Source organism: Myxine glutinosa, chromosome 1 (assembly GCF_964187855.1).
Source record: "Myxine glutinosa chromosome 1, kmMyxGlut1.1, whole genome shotgun sequence".
In the NCBI taxonomy this organism is placed as follows: domain Eukaryota; kingdom Metazoa; phylum Chordata; class Myxini; order Myxiniformes; family Myxinidae; genus Myxine; species Myxine glutinosa.
Window position 1 is genome coordinate 291,896,513 of NC_136261.1, and position 20,197 is coordinate 291,916,709.

The 20,197-nt window shown below is 41.4% G+C and overlaps 1 protein-coding gene across 1 annotated transcript in view; it reads right to left on the bottom strand.

Annotated features, from left to right (window-relative positions):
- LOC137412612 (uncharacterized) overlaps positions 1 to 20,197 on the bottom strand; it is an 89,156-nt gene that overhangs the window by 49,435 nt on the left and 19,524 nt on the right. The window contains exons 2-3 of the mRNA XM_078767506.1: positions 18,285 to 18,545; positions 9,107 to 9,378 (exon numbers count right to left, since the gene is read on the bottom strand). Coding sequence (XP_078623632.1) covers positions 9,107 to 9,378; positions 18,285 to 18,545 — 533 coding nt within the window. The remainder of the gene's footprint in view (positions 1 to 9,106; positions 9,379 to 18,284; positions 18,546 to 20,197) is intronic.

Sequence of the window (20,197 nt, forward strand, 5' to 3'; positions counted from 1 at the left end):
CACGCACGCACGGATGGACGGACGGACGGACAGACGGACGGACACACGGACGGAAGGGAAAACCATAGTCCCCCTTTCGCTCCGCTGTGCGACGGGGGACAATTAAAGTAGTACAATAGTTAGTATTTGGTGGCATATACTTTGCATGCAACAACCGCATCGAGCCTGTGACCCATCGACATCACCAAACTCTTGGTATCTTCCTTTGAGATGCTTTGTCAAGTCAAGTCAGCCATTTTCAGCTGCAGCGAGTGAAATCCATGCTTCATGAGATTTAAATCAGGAGATTGACTCATGGCCAGTCTAAAACTTAAGTCTAAAATACACATATACATATATACAATATACATATCATATAAATATACATATATATATATTTATATATAAGGGCATCGTAAGGGCAGGAAGGGCATCCGGCCATAAAAAAACATTGCCTCAAACAGGGATCCATGATTGTCATGGGGCCCGCAAGGCTAACCCCCGCTTTAGCGGGGAAAAATGGCCTTAAAACGATCATTCATTCATTCATTCATATATATATATATATTATAGTAACTTGTAACTGTAGCTGCGTTTTTGCCTGAGGAAGAACTGCTAAAATCTATCTATCTAACAACTACTACTAGTATTAATCCTACTACTACTACTACTACTACTACTACTACTACTACTACTACTACTACTACTACTACTACTATTACTCCTACTACTACTCATTTAATGAACATTTTCCCGTATTGGGAGGGTTAGCCGGCTGATGACTCTTCTCCACTTTGTCCTGTCAAAAGCATATTCCTCCATTAACCCCAAAAACTGCATGTCTTGACTGATCACCTACTTCCAGGTCATTTTCGGTCACCTCTTGGTCTTTTCCCCTCAAATATTAAACTCGAGACTTTCTTGACAGACTCATCTTCTCTCCTTCTGATCAAATACCCAAAGCACCTTAGTCTTCTCTTTCTCAAATCTTCCTGAGTACTACGAGCTTTGAGCCTCTTTCAGATGTCCACACTACACTGCACATCCTTTCGTGTTACCCCACAATCCATCTCATCATCCTTAGGTCTGTCCTCTCTATTATTCTCTTGTCTTCTACCCAAATTCCCCATGTCTCTCTACCGTACATCAAAACTGGTCAAATACAAGCCAAGTTTCAACTGAAATAATGTGGATGTTAAATATCTTATGATGTGTTTTGCAAGAGTCAGCCTTTGGGTCAATCTCTTGGCTGGATTCCAGATTCCATCTCGGACAACCTTTTGGGTGATGGTTGATGAGGATTGTCTGTGAAGATCTCTCAACTGTGGATGTGTTTTATAGCAACTACGCATTTCCTATGAGTCATATCCCTCCAACATTCCCAGTCAACTAAACCTTTTTCAGCTGGGCAAAGACGGCATGGACAAGGTGAGACGTTACAACGTTGAGGAACCACCTTTAGAGCCCATCCCCCGCCCCGCAGAGCAGGGGTTGGCCTTTTTCGGGCACTGTGGTCCCCTTTTTGAAGCAATGTTTTATGGCCGGATGCCCTTCCTGGCGCCAACCCTGTTAGTCGCCCCTTGTGACACACAGGGAATTACCAGTGAGCTGGTGCTCAATTAGCCGACCTCGGAAGGATGACAGGTTGAGTGAACCCCCCTGGCGTTAATTCAGCGATCGACCGGGATTCGAACCCAGGATCCCAAGCCGCACCCTAACCGCTAAGCCAACACCAGGCTACATTACAACTTTGAGGGCATACATTTATTATGTAAAGACGATGTGGTGGAGGTGGTAAAATGAGAAAATTAAAATTGAGAAGAGGAAGTAAAGAGGGCTTCATAGGAGAGAGACAGGTTCACAGATTGTGAAAATAATGGGAAGAGAGGTTGGAGGTTTGGAGGAGATTGTGATTATAAGGGAAGGGAAGGAGCATGTATGGGACATACGAGTGAGGGGGTGGTGGGAGATGGCAGGGTCAATTTCCCACATTGTTTACAAGGTGAAGGAGGCATGTGCATGACATGACAAATAACCTCGGTGATATGAACGGATTGCATTCTCAGCATGTTATCGTCTGGTTCAATGAATTGTGAAGCTGGTGCAAGTACTAATCACCCTTGCACAACACATTTGAGCGGTGAACCATAATACCACCCAACGTTGCATAAATCTTTGTCTTTTTGGAATCTTCTACACCAGATCATTAAACTTGCCTTGTACATTCACGAGCTATGAGATGTTAGCAACATTTTGATTTCGCAGAATGAGAGCAAAGCAATGGAAATATTTACACGGCTACAACAAAGATATGAAATGCTTGTGTTTGCAAAGGAGACCCAAATTATTTCCCCATAGTTTGTCATCAACAATGAGTGCTATTGTGCAAATATAAACACACACACACACATACACACACCATTACACACACACGCTAACAGAGGTGGATACTTTGAAACCTGGGAGGATTCCCACCCACCTTCTGAAACCCGCATATGGAGATAACGATCAATGACACATCCACATCCACATGTACATACACACACACACACACACACATACACACACACACACACACACACACACACACACATACACACATACACACACACACACACACACACATACATACACACACATACACACACACACACACACACACACGCACACACACATACACACCCGCTTCCACATATACATACACATACACACAAACAGACACATTAACAGGAATGCCTGCTCTGTGGTCATAACCTGTGACACAAAATATATATTTTTCGCCTCCTCTGTCCACTCAACTCCCTCGTCCTTGCTGTTCAAGATATTATAAAATTAATCTCAGGGGGTCTTCACAGTTTGGTTCAATATCAAGTACGAGTCTGATGGACAGCTGGGTCTGGTTTCAGGCAAATATAGCGCACCCACTCCGAACAGGAGCGGCAGGAAGGGTTGTAATTATTATTCTCTGTGGGGTATTAAAGTAAATCTAGGCTCAGGCCTCTGCTAATAAAGCTTTTGTTTAAAAAACAAGTACAAAAAGTTTTAATTAAAACAAAAGCTGCGTCGATGTTACACAATGCCTAGATGCAGCTGTGCCTATAACGTCGATGTTATAGGCACAGGACATTCCTATTGATTCGATTACTTGATGTTATTTTTGTGCAAAGTGAAAATATATCTCGGCAATTTCCCGTGTGTGGCGACGAATTTTTAATATATCTCGGCATTTTCCCGTCTGTTATTTCAGGCGGTGTATGACTGACCATGCCGCGCTTTAAAAAATATATATCTCGGCAATTTCCCGTGTGTGGTGACACGTGAACGAAGCTATGCTCCTCTCTCCACATTATTGTGACGACGTATAAATTAAATATTTCTTCGTGACGATTGTCGTCAAATGGACGAATTTTTAATATATCTCGGCATTTTCCCGTCTGTTATTTCGGGCGGTGTATGACTGACCATGCCGCGATTTAAACAAAATATATATATCTCGGCATTTTCCCGTCTGTTATTTCGGGCGGTGTATGACTGACCATACCGCGATTTAAAAAATATATATCTCAATGGACTTGAAGTTACAGGCCTTTGAGAATTCATTTCGTTCTATAAAGGGCAACTTTCATCGGATTTTCTTCCCGTTTTTTTTCAACCGAGTCTAAAACTATGTTAGCAACTGTGAAAAATGAAATGATATATCGAATTTGATTTGAAATAAAACTGTGTGAGAGAGGAAGACACCACGGGCCTACAAAACAGGCCTCAAAGCTATGCGAGTTAATAAAATGGTGGATATTTGTTTATATGAAGGCTCTCCCAGAATGGGTGGAGCTATGGTTCCCAGAATGGGTGGAGCTTTGAGGTTTTGTCTTCTCTGCAAGAACAAGAAGAACAAGAAGAAGAACAACAACAACAACAACAACAACAGCAGAGGACACTCTATGAGCAGTGTCTGCGACGTGGCTAAAACCTGCATGTGGTCAGTCGAGGTATTGGACTTTGTCATTAAGCACAAATAAATTGGCTTTAAAAATCCGGCAACAGGTCGATTGGGAAACGTGCATATGGTGCGATTAAGAAATTATGTAACGCTATTTTTTAGGAAGGCCCATATATGGGCTTGATTGAACCTTACTATTAATTTAACACTCGACCCAACAAAGGTCAATGGAAATCTGACACATCAAGTCCAGAAAGTGTATAATCAGCAGAGACCTATAAAGGCCTAATGTACTCGGACCACCATGAAAGAAGATTTTTTTTCTTGGCATTATGGTGGGTGGAGTCAAGCGACAGATGTGGGTGTGGTCCGGCATCTGGCCAACCAATGGCTGCTCATTTCAAAAATCGACGCCCAACAAGAACCCCAACAATAACAACAACAACATCAACATCAACGCAAAGCTCTTGCCAACCGGCGACATGTAAAACCTACAGTACCTTTTACCTGCAGTAAAAATTACTGGTTCATCAGCTGAACGACATTCGCTAAAAACTTCCTTTTCATCAGGTAATAACAGCAAGCTTTCATACCAAACATTGCCTCTTTAAAATATCGTGTACAAGAACATACAAGAAACTTTGATGCAGGAGGAAGGCATTTGGCCAATCATGTCTGCATTCTATCAACACCACATTAATTCAATCTCTCTGCTTGTTTAGTTAACTCACTGGAAGGCTGGGGGAATGGGGTAGAATAACAGTGGGGAGGGGAGCAGAGGAGCAGAGGAGCAGGCACAGCGACATCAAGACAGTCATCGATTCATATTGAATTCATATATATATGTATACCTCTGTTTAAGTTGGTTTCACACTTGTTTACGCTCTTTAGTAGAATGTTAATAAATCACTGCACATTTACAAAACGTAGTCCACGTTACCTTCTGAAAAATTGATCAATTTGCGTGATTAATAATTTTCCACATTTCCAACCACAGCAGCAGCCAGTGGAAGCTGATTAAATTAAGACAAATCTACTGTAAAGTCTGAATTTCGAATGAAACAAACGTTAAATACCTGCAATTTAATTCCACACTCAGTGAAAAATCACTAACAGGCTGAAAATTCAAATTGAAAGTTTATTGCGCCTAACTATATACACTGTACATGGTTGCAGACATTATCGTAAGTCGTTCGTGTGGAACTCGTACCAAAAACGTTTTTAGCTTTCAATCACTCCAAATCCTGTATTTTTCTGTATTTTGAATTTGTCAAAATATATTATGGAATTGATGACATAACGAAGCCTTGTGTTGACTTAGCGGTTAGGGTCCTGGCTTGGGATCCTTGGATCCTGAGTTCGAATCCAGGTCGATCAATGAAATAACGCAATGGGGGTTGACTCAGCCTGCTCATCCTTCCGAGGTCGGCAAATTGAGTGCCAACTTGCTGGGATGAATGTGCCAGTGTGTGCCCTGGCCTAGAATAGGTACACCGCATCTGCATGCCATAAGAGGCGACTAAAGTGTTGGCGTCAGGAAGGGCATCCGGCCATAAAAACATTGCCTCAACTAGATGGTATTCATAGAATACTTACCCTGCACAGTCAACTTGGTGTGAGCCAACTCTTCTGTTTTTGAATGTTTCTATTTTTTTGATCCAATATGGCTGCCAGATCACGTGAGCGATGACATCATAAATTTATATTTTCTAATATAATTGTTGCAGAGATCATGCTCAATAAATTTCAAACTGATCAGACTAAGCATTGTCCCTGTCAAATTATGACGTCATAATTTTGGCACCAATGACGTCATCGCTAAGAACACCTATTCCCCATATGGAGTTATTTACAATGAGCCACTCTTTAATTTTTTCCATAGAGCTGTTTTGGAGATATGAGGTGCAACATTTTTCGGTTTTTCCAAGATGGCGCCTGTAACACATGACGTATAACGTCATGATTGTCATTCAAATATTCTACAGGAGGAGACCTCCTATGGTGAAAATTTCAAGTCAATCCGACCAAGAATTGCAGAGAAAAAAAATTCATACTGATCGAATCAAACGTTGTATTTGTCGAATTATGACGTCATAATTAAGGCACCGATGACATCGTCATCAACATATCTTATTCCCCATGGTGAGTACTTGACAATGAGCCATGCTTCCAATTTTTCTTTTGAGCGGTTTGGGAGATATAGAGGTATAACGTTTTTCCAAGATGGCGCCTGTACCACGTGACATATGACGTCATAATATTCATTAAAATATTATACAGGAGGAGGCCCTCCGATGGTGAAAATTTCATGTCAATCGGACCAACGGTTGCCGAGAAAATGATTTTTTTTTTAATGCAGACGCAGCACACACTGTAACTGGTGCAGACACGTACGTACGTAACTGAATGCTTAACCTCGCTTTTCGCTTCACGAGCGCAGGGTAAAAAGGGAACCATGATGATTGTCATGGGGCCTGCAAGGCTAACCCCCGCTCTAGCAGGGAAAATGGCCTTAAGAAGGGAATATTTCTTTGTAATTTATGCCACAATGGCTTACTCTTTCCAATGGTGCTGTGGGATCTGACATTGAGAAACACAATCTCGTATACACAAGTCAGCATAACATTTAATATGTAATTATTACCTCCACAACATATGGTGGATGCAGGTTATGTTTTCACTCCCGGTTGTCTGGCTATCTGTTTGTTTGTCTGTGGGCAGTATGTTTCAAAAAGTTATGAACGGGTTTTGATGAAACTTGGTTATCAGTTTGGATGTGTGACAAGGATGAATTGATTTGATTTGATGAAGATCTGGATCCGGATCCGGATACGAGTTAAAAAAAAAAAATCAGTCATTCTTTGCACCATTAAGTGACAGAGCCAAAAACGATATATTGCAAAATATTTCAAAACGTTGTGAGATTTGTGACAAAACTATGTAGATGAGTTGCTTAGGTGACAAGTACAAGGCGGTTCGATTTTGGTTCAGGTCCCAATCCAGATCGGCCTACCATTCGGCCTATCATCGGCCCAATCGTTCACAAAACGTAAATTGTTCAGCCTGGCGGGGTATGCGCTCTGCCGAGTGTTGTTATAATTTATTATTTAATTTCCTTATTCCTTACAAGGACCTTAAACGCAGGACGAGGTCATGAGACCAATCAAAGCCTGTGTTGTGGATGCTTGCCCGTGCTCGATCATTTTTAAGTGCTAAGCGTCATGCAATGAAGCAGCACATACCATCTTTACAACTTTGGGTACGACTCAGTCGGGGTTCGAACCACGGACCTCGTAGACTCAGAGTGGGCACTCTAACTTTTACACTACCGACTCTGGTTAAATTGGCTCCAAATTGTGGTGCACTCTGATCCATTTAGCCCTTCCTGTGAAGACCCTTCTCTGTTGGCTATCAAACTCAGAACAAATGGCTACAGGGCAAACATGCTACACGAACCTGTCAGGCCTGAATCTTGACGGTCGTGTGATTGATTACGCAGGGAATGGCTCAGAGTCTGTTCCGAGGAAATCGTTTTTTCGCAATCCATATATTTATTCCTTAGATAAAGAATGAGCTTTTTCAACTTTACTTTGTTTCCTGCCTCTTGTGCAATTAGAGAACAAAGGCTTGTAGATATATCTTTGATCATCTCTATACATTTCGAGCCTGGTGTTGGCTTAGCGGTTAGGGTGCTGGCTTGGGATCCCAGGATCCTGGGCTCGAATCCCGGTCGATCGCTGAATTACCACCAGGGGGGTTCACTCAGCCTGTCATCCTTCCGAGGTCGGCAAATTGAGTACCAGTTCACTGTGTGTCGCAAGAGGCGACTAACAGGGTTGGTGGCAGGAAGGGCATCTGGCTGTAAAACATTGCTTCAAAAAGGGGGGAAGGGCACTGCATCATTTCCCCTGCTCTGCGGGGTAAAATGGCCTCTAAAGGTGGTTCTATCTCTAAACATTTCCATAATGAAGCAAAGCATTTGTCCAATATATCTGATTAAAAACATCAAAATGAGAGTGAACCTAAACGTGCTTTTCTTCGTACACCGCCCACGTGTGCTGAGGGATCAGTCACATAAACAACCCGAGTGTTTTACCAACCCTCGGTGGAATGAAAACATGTGGTGCCTTCCTCAACTTGTACAAGACAAAGATAAAGAAAGCTGGTTTAACGGCTCGCTCTGCATTTGTCGACCTACGATCCGTACGCTGCATTGTTCAGGCTAATTGTGCTCAAGCGCAGGCTGGATCTGCCCGTGTAATGGCAGATCCGTTTTATCGAGACCAATGATAGCAATGGATTCATCTCCAACATGGAGCTGTGCATGAATTGACAAATTATTTGTTTATATATGTTTACATGAGTAAATTTATGTGAAGCACAATTCAGGTTGTGTTAGTAGTTTCCACCATTTTATTCCGTTTTTTGTTGTTGTTGTTGTTGTATACAACATCGAAGCTCATGGAAAACCTAAAAACAGAACAGAACAGGTAGAAGACAGTGGCAACCTCCGTTACTACACCCTAAATCCACCTTTTTCAAATGCCGTTTTCTTTCCTGAAAGTCGTAGTCGTTGTTTATCCCGTCTACCCCGCCCCAGCCCTCTCCCTTCCACAGATCTCCCGATGTCCCTCTTCTCTACTGCTGTTGTGCTTCCCTCTCTCTCCCCCTCTTGTCTCCCACTCCATTTATTATATGTTCTATGAGTTTGCTCTCATACGAACCTCGACTTAGTTTACAAAAAAGTGGGGAAACACACTGACAACAAGGTAATGGGACACAACGGAGGGAAACCTGGAAGAAGAATGTGCGAGGGGAAGAAGAAGAGAGCAAGTGGACGAAGACGGCAAAAAAAAAAATGGATACAATCTCAAACCACAAACTTTTTTTTTTTGCAAAGTTTGACATTTACGTATTGTATGGCATCGGCATTGGTGTAGACTTGGTGAGGTGGAGAGAATATTAATGTCCGTCTGAAGCCATTGATGTTTTGTAGTTCAGTTCAAAGTGAATTGCTTGTAAACATCTCTTTCCCCTTCTCCGATTTGTGCAGTTTAATTTGAAATGTATTCGATTCAATCCTCATTGGTCCGTGTACAATACATAATGTTCAATTAATTTGCAATCTTTACGATTGGTCAGTCCCGACATACCGCCTTCTACATTCCAAGCCCTCCTGTTACTCACCAAGGTCGAAGTGGTGACTTGTGAGGTCACTGTTGATATCAGGCCCTGTATCACAACAGATAGTGCCGTCGTGCTGTCAATCTCAGGGTTCGTCTGAGTTGTGGACATGGGCACTGTGGGGGTCTCGGTGAAACTGAGTCTGTTCTGCGATGAAGTGAATTCTGACTCCGAGGGTTTGGCAGTTGAGTTATTGAGAGGCGTAGTTTGTATTCCACTGTCCGAGCTGGTTGTGTTCACTGTGATCATTGTAGATGATGATTCGGTTTCAGTGACTGGGACAAAGTAAGAAAAGAAAAGTCAGGTATATGGAAGCATCATTTGGAATAATAAAATTACATGCATAGAAAATAATAACTGATACATCAGTGTCAACTATCTGACCTTCAGGTTTTAAGCTTAAAGATCAGGTGATGCTTGCATTCATTCCTGCACCTTTGTATGCATCCATTGCAATCATTAGTTGTTCAAACCTTTAGGTGTGATAGTAATTTCTACAATATTTGCTTAAATTTAGAATACTTGCTGAATGTTATATAGCTTGCTTCTTCTTTGTCTACTTCTTCTCCTACTCGTCGCATTATTCGGCACTACATACTCGGAGAGTTTTCTTTGGATGATCAATCATTTTAACTCACATTTATTTTTTGCCTAAACCTGCTTAATTCTGGATGGACTTTCCCTGAAAAATAAATATTCATTTGTGTGTAGAATGGATACTTTTTATGTATGTTTGGCCTTCTTTGTCACTCCATGTAAATTGTAAATCCCTGCATTGTGTATCAGCTTAAAGTTACAAGTTACAGCGTGAAGTTGTACTTCTTGTAATCAATGAAAATTTACCTTTAATGGTAACAAATTACCATTCAACAATAAAACTAGACCTTCCAGGGAAGCAGAACTGAACTGAACTGACTGGACAAATTTCATCCCAGCCTATGGCGGCCATTTTGTAACAGATCGGGTTGACATGCTATAGCAACCTACCTTGTGTGGTAAGAGTCTCACACATCAAGTTTGATCAAAATCCATAAATATTTGTGGACGTTAAAGTCTTAACGTCGTTTCGGAGCTGAAAACAATATGGCGGCCTATGGCGGCCATTTTGTGACGGATCGGATTGGAATGCAATAGCAACCTACCTTGTGTGGTAAGGGTTAAACATTCTAAGTTTGATCAAAATCTGTTGATATTTGTGGACGCTAGAGTGTTAACGTCGTTTTCATGACCAAAAACAAAATGGTCGCCTAAGTCCACCATGTTTCAACGGATCGGGCTGAAATGTAATACCAACCTGGTCCTTGGGGTAATTATGCTGCATGTCAAGTTTGATCAGAATCGGTTGATATTTGTGGACGCTGGAGTGTTAAAGTCGAAAAGTTAACGGAGGACAGGCGACAGACGATGGACGCTGGAGGGTTCAGTATGTGATGAACTCAACTGGACGGTAGTCCAGTTGGCCCTGGCCTACTGTTGTGGCCTTTAGGCCTACTGTTGTGGCCTTTAGGCCTACTGTTGTTGCCCTGGCCTACTGTTGTGGCCTATATTTTTGCTTCATATGTAAATGAAGCTCATGGAAGTTGTAGATGATGAAGGATAGAGGGGTATCTTAATAACAGGGGGGAAAGAAGGGGGGCAGTAGGGACAATCAGTTGAGAAAATATGAATAACGGATAAGTTTAATCATCTACTACTACTACTACTACTACTACTACTACTACTACTACTATTACTCCTAATCCGCATGTTCAGCTTAGGGGTGCGGTGTAGTGACTGCCTTGGGGGTTGACCCTTTTGCACTTTTGTTCCCTTGGGACTGCGGATAAAAGGAGTCTGTGAAGGGGAGTGGGAGAGCGAGATACACGGGATGAGTTATAGGGGGAAGAGAAGCTATTGGGTGAAGATTGAACATGGCTTTAGATGGCAGATTTGCGGCTGCCTCGAAACTCTGGAGAGAGAAGCTGGAATGCCCGGACACATGAACACGATGTCACAGAACAGAGATACTCAAAATAATTGTGCTACCTGTGGAATTATGGCATGTTTCCCCTCGGCTAGCCGGACAGGGTATTGGTGTCTCGTCTATCATGTGAATTCACGAGTTTTGATATTGAAGACTTCTATGAGAATGAGGAGAGCGATCACAAGGAGGAAATTGTGATGAAGGGAAACAAAAACGGTTTGTGGAAGAACGAAGAGTTGTGGAGTCGCAGAGAGGAAAATGGACGGATGGTAGCACACTCTATATTTGTGAACTGGGCACGCAGACTTTTGGTAGCATCAAGGTATGCTTTGAACACAATTGCACATCTTTACTGATTTTAAATCTATGTCTGGAAGAGATAAACCTGCATTCAGCAAGAGGCAATGGGGACAGAAAACACAATTTCACTCTCCATGTTATATCCAGTTCAATTATATGTAACTATTGCATTTTGACAAAGTATTCTCAGTACAGTACTGCATATTGTTTAATCGTATCATTCTTGGCCTATTCGCCAAATTAAATGGTCTTTCAAAATATGCTTTAGAAGGGTTTATATAATCTTGACCATGCTTTATAATGGGGTGCATACAACCTGTCAACTCGGGAAACTAACTTCTCAAAGAGCTAATTTGGCCTTTTGATCCGACTTTCTCTTGGAATAATGTTCAATAGAACAATGCCCCTGCAATCCCCTCTTGGTTTTGCTCTCAAAATCCGGGATTACCTCCAACCTCCACTTCTTTGTTCCTCTTTCACCTATTTGTGGAACAGCCTTCCTGAAGCTGTTGAATTCCTTTCTTCCCACCAGCGCTTCCAGCAGGCAGTGTGTTGACATCTTATGTCATTCCCTCATCCCTACCTGCAATGTGTTGTATACCCATTAACTCTACCTAACCCAACCCTCTTACGTGCAGATTACTGTGTTTCCCCTCTATTTTCTCTTCTCGTTTCCCTTCCTTGTGGCATCCACCTGCTACCCCACTGCCCCACTGTCAGCATGTTGCCTTGGTCCTCACTCTTCCATGAACTTCAATTTTGTAAGCAAAATGGGCACTTTTTTTGAGAACAGCCGTCCTTTACTTATCCAGACATGTTTATTATTGCTATACCCTTACAACCATAGTCATGACTGTGCGATATACGTGAAGACACAAGTGTTGGTATTTGATCATCTGCACTGCATACTTTGCTTTGCTTCCAAAATGGCAGCAGTCATTCTTTTGGCCTGGTTTTTAGCTTCTTCCTTTTTAAAAATCAAAATATTTGAAACTAAACCGGCACTCGGTAGACCTCCACCAGGCTGAATAGTTTGCATTTGGTATCCCACTCATAGGCTGGATCTGGATCCTGACTTTGACCAAAATCGAATCGGCTTGTTCTCGTCACATAAGTAACTCATCCACCTAGTTTTTTTTAAATAATCTTCCACAACCTTTTGAGATATCGTGTTACATATCATTTTGGGTCCTATCACCCAATGGTGATGAATCACTCAAAAAATTCTCGTATCGGGATCGGATGCAAATCTTCACCAAAATTGAATCACCTTTTCCTTCTCACCCACCCAACCTGTCCACCAAGCTTCGTCTGATCTGAATCCATCTACAACTTTTTGAGATATTCTGCTATATATCGTTTTTGGCCTTATCTCTCAATGGTGAAGAATCACTTGAGAAATTAAAGTATCTGGATCCGGATATTCACCAAAAATCAGCCATTTTGTCCTTATTGCGCACACAACCTGCCCACCAAATTTCGTCCGAATCTGTCCACAACTTTTAAAAATATCCTGTTCAAAGGCAAACAAACAAACAAGCAAACAGACAAACAAGCAGACAAACAATCAAGAAAGATGTCATGCAGAGCACGATACTTGCAAAATCCACCCACCCCAAATATTTTTTGCCATGGATTCATCAAATTCCCCATTTCATTAAGATTGAAATTGACTATCAAATCAAAGCCTGGTTCAGTCAGATTAAAATTATTATTTTTCAGATAAAAATTGTGATTTTAGACATTTGACCATGAGTTGACCTTTGGACCTCAAAAATAGTTGCTTTCCCAATTCAGAGAAGCACTATGCAATTGCTCTTTTACTTTTCGGTTAATCAGAATAAAATTGACAATTTTCAGATGAAAATTGATGATTTTAGAAGGTTGACCTTGAGTGGACCTTTGAACCTTTTTACCTCAAAAATAATTGGTTTCCCAATTTAGTGACTCGATATGCAAATGCTTTTTACCTTTCAAGTCAATCGGATGAAAATTGACCATTTTAGAAACTTGACTTCAAGATGACCTTTGACCTCAAAACCAACAGGCTTCTTTCGTTGGTTATCTCCATTTGTGGGTTTCAGAAGGTGGAATGGAGCCCTCCCAGGGCTCAAAGTATCCACCTCCATTATGTGTGTGTGTGTGTGTGTATGTGTGTGTGTGTGTGTGTGTTTGTGTATGTGTGCGTGTGTGTGTGTGTGTGTATGCAATATTTGTGTACACTTGCCACCTTTCTAAACTAATTTCTAAACTAAACTTTCTAAACGAAAATACTATTTCCATCGCCTTTATAGCTAATGTTATGCCACCTTTCTAAGCTATTGTTTCCCCCTATGACTAGACTATGACTATGACTTTCATTCTCAGTCGTGACTACCTCTGCAACCTGGTAAAGTTTCATGACGATCGGTTTATAATTGTGACCTGAAGGGGAGTGTCGGATAGACAAACAAACAAACAAGAAGACGTCATGCAGAGCACGATACTTGCAAAATCCACCCCCCATCCCCCATCCCCAAAAAAGGTTGCCATTGATCTATCAAATTTTCCATTTCATCAAGATTAAAATTGGCGATCTTGATCAAAGCTCGGGTTAATAGGATGTAAAGTGACGATTTTTAGATGAAAATTGGTGATTTTAGAAGTTTGACCTTGAGATGACTATTGACCTTTTGACCTCAAAAATAGTTAGATTCCCAATTTATTTACGCAATGTGCAAATGATGTTAAATTTTCAAGTCAATCGGATGAAAATTGACAGTTTTTCAGATGAAAATTGATGATTTTGGAAATTTGACCTTAAGTTGACCTTTGACCTTTTGATCTCAAAAATAGTTGGTTTACCAATTTAGAGACTAAATATACAAATGCTGTTAAATTTTCAAATCAATCGGATGAAAATTGATGATATTTCAGATGAAAATTGATGATTTTGGAAGTTTAACCTTAAGTTGACCTTTGACCTTTTGATCTCAAAAATAGTTAGATTCCCAATTTCGTGACTCAATATTGTTACGGATTCGTCACTTCCGTTGTTGTGGCTCTCATCCACTGTAAACATTTTTGGTTGCATGTACTATTATTGTTATCGTTTAGGTGAAATAGAGATTACTGTTTTCAAAAGGTAAAAAAAGTTAGTGTTTTAAAAGAAACCGGAAACCGGATCGGGACCCGGACGAAGAAGAAGAAGAAGAGAAGAGGAAGAAGAGGCGGAGCGAGTGAGGTGGACAAGGAGCCGAGCTGTTTGGAGTTCTGGAGCAAATGCTGGCGAACGGAGGTCACTAGCGAACTTTGGGGTTTCCTGGGAAAGGGATCCCTGCAACAGAGTTGTTATCACTGTGACAGAAAAACCTGTGTGACAGGTTTTGCGGTTCATTCCGAAGAGAATCATGAGAGTGCCGTTATGTCTCGAGGACGGGCCGTTGGCCATTTTGACTCGCGCCGATTTCGGAACAGCTCCAGGCTCTTCACCTCGCTTCAACCATTTTCACAACCATCCAGACATAACCTGGTGTGTGTGTGTAATGTGGATTTTGAGTGGGAATTTGCGGTTCGTCGATTGGGAGCCATTGAACGTCCATAGCCAAAGGTGTGTTTTCCCAGTCGCCTCTTGAGGACACTTTTGCCTATCTTTGGCAGTGTGACTGTCAACCGAGCGGGATTCTGGTCTCGATACAACATCGTTCTGACGATCGCTTCAACATCGACTTTGGCTTGATGCCGGGATAGAGACATTGGGAATGTTCTTTTCGCTCACTTGGAGCACAGTGGGTTACATTGTACGAAACTGATGGTACCATCATAGGAATTATATATTGGTTGTACAATTGATTAATATTGTTATTGTACTGTTATTCTTGTGTGACCTTAATACAATACTTGTTTGTTGGTAACAATTGGTGTGGTTTCACCATTGATCTTTGACATACAGAATAACACATCTTTCTGCCGAGACTCCTCTCGGGGCTCGGAGGTACACCGTGACCGGGGTTTGTGGAGGAGCACATAACAATATACAGATTATGTTCAATTTTCAAGTCAATCAGATGAAAAATGGCGATTTTATAAATTTGACCTCCAGATGACCTATGACCTCAAAATCAATAGGCTTCTCAATTGTGATCACCTCCACAATTTGGTGAAGTTTCATGATGGTCGGTTAAGAATTGTAAACTGACAGACAGACACACAGACACAAACAGACAGACACACAGACAAACAAATGAAAAATCACTCATAGAGCGACACTTGGCAAAACAGAACAAAGTATAATGGCACTCATTAGAGCATACTTTTTACCTCAAAAATAATTAGTGGTTAAATTCATTTACCTGATATGCAAATCATCTTCAAATTTTAAGTTAATCAGATGAAAATTGACAATTTTATAAATTTGGCCTATGTTGACCTTTTGGCCTATGTTGACCTCAAAAATAGTTGGTGGATGGTTTCAGTAAGCTGATATGCAAATCCTATTCAGATTTCAAGTAAATTGGATGAAAATGGAGGATTTTAGACATTTGAAAAAAGTGGTTGACCTTTGCCCTATGTTGACCTTATGAACTATGTTGATCTCAAAAATAGTGGGTGGTTGAATTCAGTTTGCTGATATGGAAATCCAATTCAAATTTCAAGTCAATCGGATGAAAATTGAGGATTTTATAAAGTTGCAATTGTTGTTGACCTTTTGGCCTATGCTGATCTCAAAAATAGTTGGTGGTTGAATTGATTTAGCTGATATGAAAATCCTATTCAAATTTCTAAATTCAAATTTCAAGAGACCATGATACTTGCAAAATCCCTAAAATAAATTTGACCTTAAAAATAAGTGGTGGTTGAATTAAATGACCAGATATGCAAATCGGCTCCACAATTCAAGTCAATAGGATGAGAATTGAGGATTTTAGAAAGTTCACCTAAGTTGTTGACCTATATTTACCTCAAAAATAATTGGTGGTTGAATTCAGTGACCCGATATGCAAATCGGCTTCACATTTCAAGTGAAATGAAAAATTTAATTGATGAAAATTCATGAAAATTCAGGATTCTATCATTTCTACAAAGTTGTTGACATTTGGCCTATGTTGACCTTTTGGCCTCGAAATTAATGGGATTCTTCCTTATCAATAGCTGCACACTTGCATCTAAGCTATTAAAGTTCAACAACGATACCGTTTGGTGAAGTTTCGTGAAGATTGGTTTAAAATTGTGACCTGTATGCGATTGTCATACCAACAGACAGAAAGCCAAACAGAAACAGACAGACAGAATAACACAAGTGACCATCCAATATACTTGACAATCTTCGATTTTCACAAGTAACAAACAGACAAACAGACAGGGGTGAAAACATAACCTCTGTCCACATTCCGAGGCAGAGGAAACCAGATTACTTATGACTAGCTGAAACCCGTGGAACATCCACGGAAGGGAGGATGTGGTGTATGGATAGAGTGTACCATTATGGATGGCATAGGGGATTTGCTTGTCCGAGTAAGAGTTAGGAAGAAAGATGAGAATGAAGAGTGCGTATATGAACAACGATCACCGACACCGGCACAAATGCATGCTCTGGATTGTCCACCCAGTGGATGGCTTGCTTTCGCCTTCGCCTGTCCAATCAGTGGACGGCTTGCTTCGCCTTCGCCCAGCAGACGACAATACGATGGCATCGTAAGATGGCGTCGTATCGGCAGTTGATCGGATGCTTTTGGGTCCCAACGTCGGCTAATTCAGATTTTTCGAGTATGGCTGTACGTGATAAACAAAGAGCGCGGTTCGTAGATGGTAAATCCATTAGTGCCGTGGGCATCGGGTCACTGGGTGCGGCGTAAAAGGGATAACAAAGTCGAGTCCTCACGCTATTATTATATAGATGCCTTAAATCAATGCATATCTGCAATGCGTCTTCAAGTAAATACCAACAACTATCCCACTTCTTGGACGTTGGGACGTGTCCATCATGCAAAACGTTTTCTTGACCATGAAGACGTCTGATGATAAATTACTCTTTATTGGTAGCAACAAAGAATGTTTTTGATTACAAAATGGCATTTCTAGAATTGTAACTTTGATTAATTGTTAGTCCATCCCCTGCTCAGCGGGAGACAGGGCTCTGCAGTAACTTTTGTCTTTCTGTGTGTGTGTGTCTGTGTGTCTGTCCAGGCCTAACTTTTTTTTTACCATTTGAGCTTTTGACATCAAATTTTCAATAAAGTTTTATTATGAGAATATGTAGAAGACAAATTAATAATTGTATTCACATAAAAATGTAAATTTTTCATACAATTGACCTGATATTTAAAGAATATCGATATCGGGTCACTGATTGATTAACCAATCAAAAGCTAGAAGCAGATTCTCTTTTAGATCAAAAGGTCAAAGGTCAATGTCACATTAAATTGTCAATTTCTAGTTAATGTTTTTTTTTTTTTCAAATACAATGTGAGTTAATGTCAACGCCGACACTGAATATCATAATTCATTACATTATGATGTAAACCCTGGTGTTGAGCTAGCGGCTAGGGTGTCAGCTTAGGATCCTACGATCCTGGGTTCGCAATCCCGGTCGATCGCTGAATTAACGCCAGGGGGGTTGACTCAGCCTGTCATCCTTCCGAGGTCGGCAAATTGAGTACCAGTTCACTGGTAATTCCCTGTTTGTCGTTAAAGGCGGCAAAAAGGGTTGGCGGCAGGAAGGGCATCCGGCCGTAAAACATTGCTTCAAAAAGGGGACCGAAAAACAACAACAACCACGGTTCCCGAAAAGGCCAACCCCCGCTTTGTGGGGAAAAAATGGCCTCTAAAGGTGGTTATTACATTATGATGTACTGTATCGCTTCCTCAAAGGACAGGCCACCTTGTTGGAGGAATAATTGATCATGAAAATTGCAATGATGATGTGAAATAGTAAATTACCTGCTGCTTTATTTGAAGTCGGAGTTATGCTTGAAGTGTTGTTCTCACTGGTTTCCCTGGTGTTGCTGACAACATTTGTGGGTGCATCACTCCCCTCAGAGCTTGAAGAGGTGCTTTGGGGTTCCATTGTGGAATTGCTTCCTCTGCTGCCCGTGGACACAGAAGGCCTCTCAGATACAGACGTTTTTGCTGTGGTTCCTACTCCAGCAGTCAAAACACCCTTGCTTGATGTGACAGGTGACAGGGTCAAATCGCTCGCACCTGAAGCATAAATACAAGGAACAGTAGCAAATCAACAACAAAACAATGATGAAAACAGAATCACATGCATTCGGGTAGCGATGATCAGTCTACATCAAGCATATTGATAAGCAATGAAAGAAGTAAAGCCGGGTTCATGATAGAACACCATGTTGAGGAAGCCCAAAAAAAGATGAACATTCATGTCAGGAATGATTAAGAGTATTGATATCATTACTGTCTATCGTTTTCTGCAGTAATCTAAGGTTCATGTTAGAATGCAGAAATTTCAAATAAATGACAGGACGACATCAGTGTCCCTTTATCTGAGTGAAAGGCAGCAATGGAAAGATCAAAATACTTTAAGAGATTCAAACTGAGATTCACAGTATTATAAGGCAACTACTCATCTTATTATATCTTATTATAACAGAGCAAACGTATACCAAAACGTCTTCTTCTTCAAAAAAAATTAACATCCAAAACACAGAACGTGAACTCTTAATTACGTTTAGACTGCTGAGACCCCTCAGACCTTTGACGACCCTTTAAGTCCCCCAAAACCCTTAAGACCACCAAGACCCCTGAAGACCCAAAATACCCTTAAAGACCCAAAATACCCTGATGCCCCAAATACCCTGAAGACCCAAAACACCCTGAAGACCCAAAAGACCCTGAAGACCCAAAAGACACTGAATACCCTGAAGACCCCGAAGACCCAAAATACCCTTAAAGGACCTGAGGATCCAAAAAAAAACCATAGACCCAAAAGACCTTGAAGACCCAAAACACCCTGAAGACCCCAAAGACTATTAAAGACCCTCAAGACCCTTAAATACCCTGAAGAACCAAAATACCCCAAAAGACCCTTAAAGTCACAGATTAACCAAATGACCCTTGAGCCCCAAAAGCCCCTGAAGACCCAAAAGACTCTGAAGACCCAAAAGACCCCAAAGACACCAAAGACCCTGAAGACCCCAAAGACCCCAAAGACCATGAAGACCCAAATGGCCCCAAAAACCAAAAAGACCATGAAGACCCAAAACACCCTAAAGTCCCAAAAGACCCAAAAGACCTCAAAGACCCAAAATACCCTGAAGACCCAAAAGTCCCTGAAGACCCAATTTTGGCCGCTCTCCCCCACCATCCCCCCATCACCATCCGCACCATCCCCCCTCCACCATTCACCCACTTCCCCCCACAATCCCCAATCCACCATCACCATCAATAACCCCCACCCACCATTCCCGCCATCCCCCACTCCCTAAAAAAGCAGACAAGGTCAAAGATGCCTACCCCTCTGAAGCGATGTGTGGTAAGGCGCACAGAGCGCACCGAGTCACGCTCGTATAATTAATTCAACAACCTAACCACCAGTTTTACATCTTCTCAAATAGCCCTGGTATTTAAATGATCCCCAACCCCATTTCTTAGTGGGTGTAGGGAAGAGTTTTAGGTCCCCACAACAAATAGAAACTAGAGCAATGCGACTGTGTCGCCAATACAATCGCCAAAATGCCTCCGCATAGTCCCACAACGGGTAGATGCCTCGTTCACTGTCCTAAAAATAAACAAGTTTGATTGAAATCCCTTCAGCTGTTTTCAAGTATCACATTTTCACCAGCCATGACAGGTTTCACATCGATCGGTGAAGTGGTTTCAGGGAAGGGATT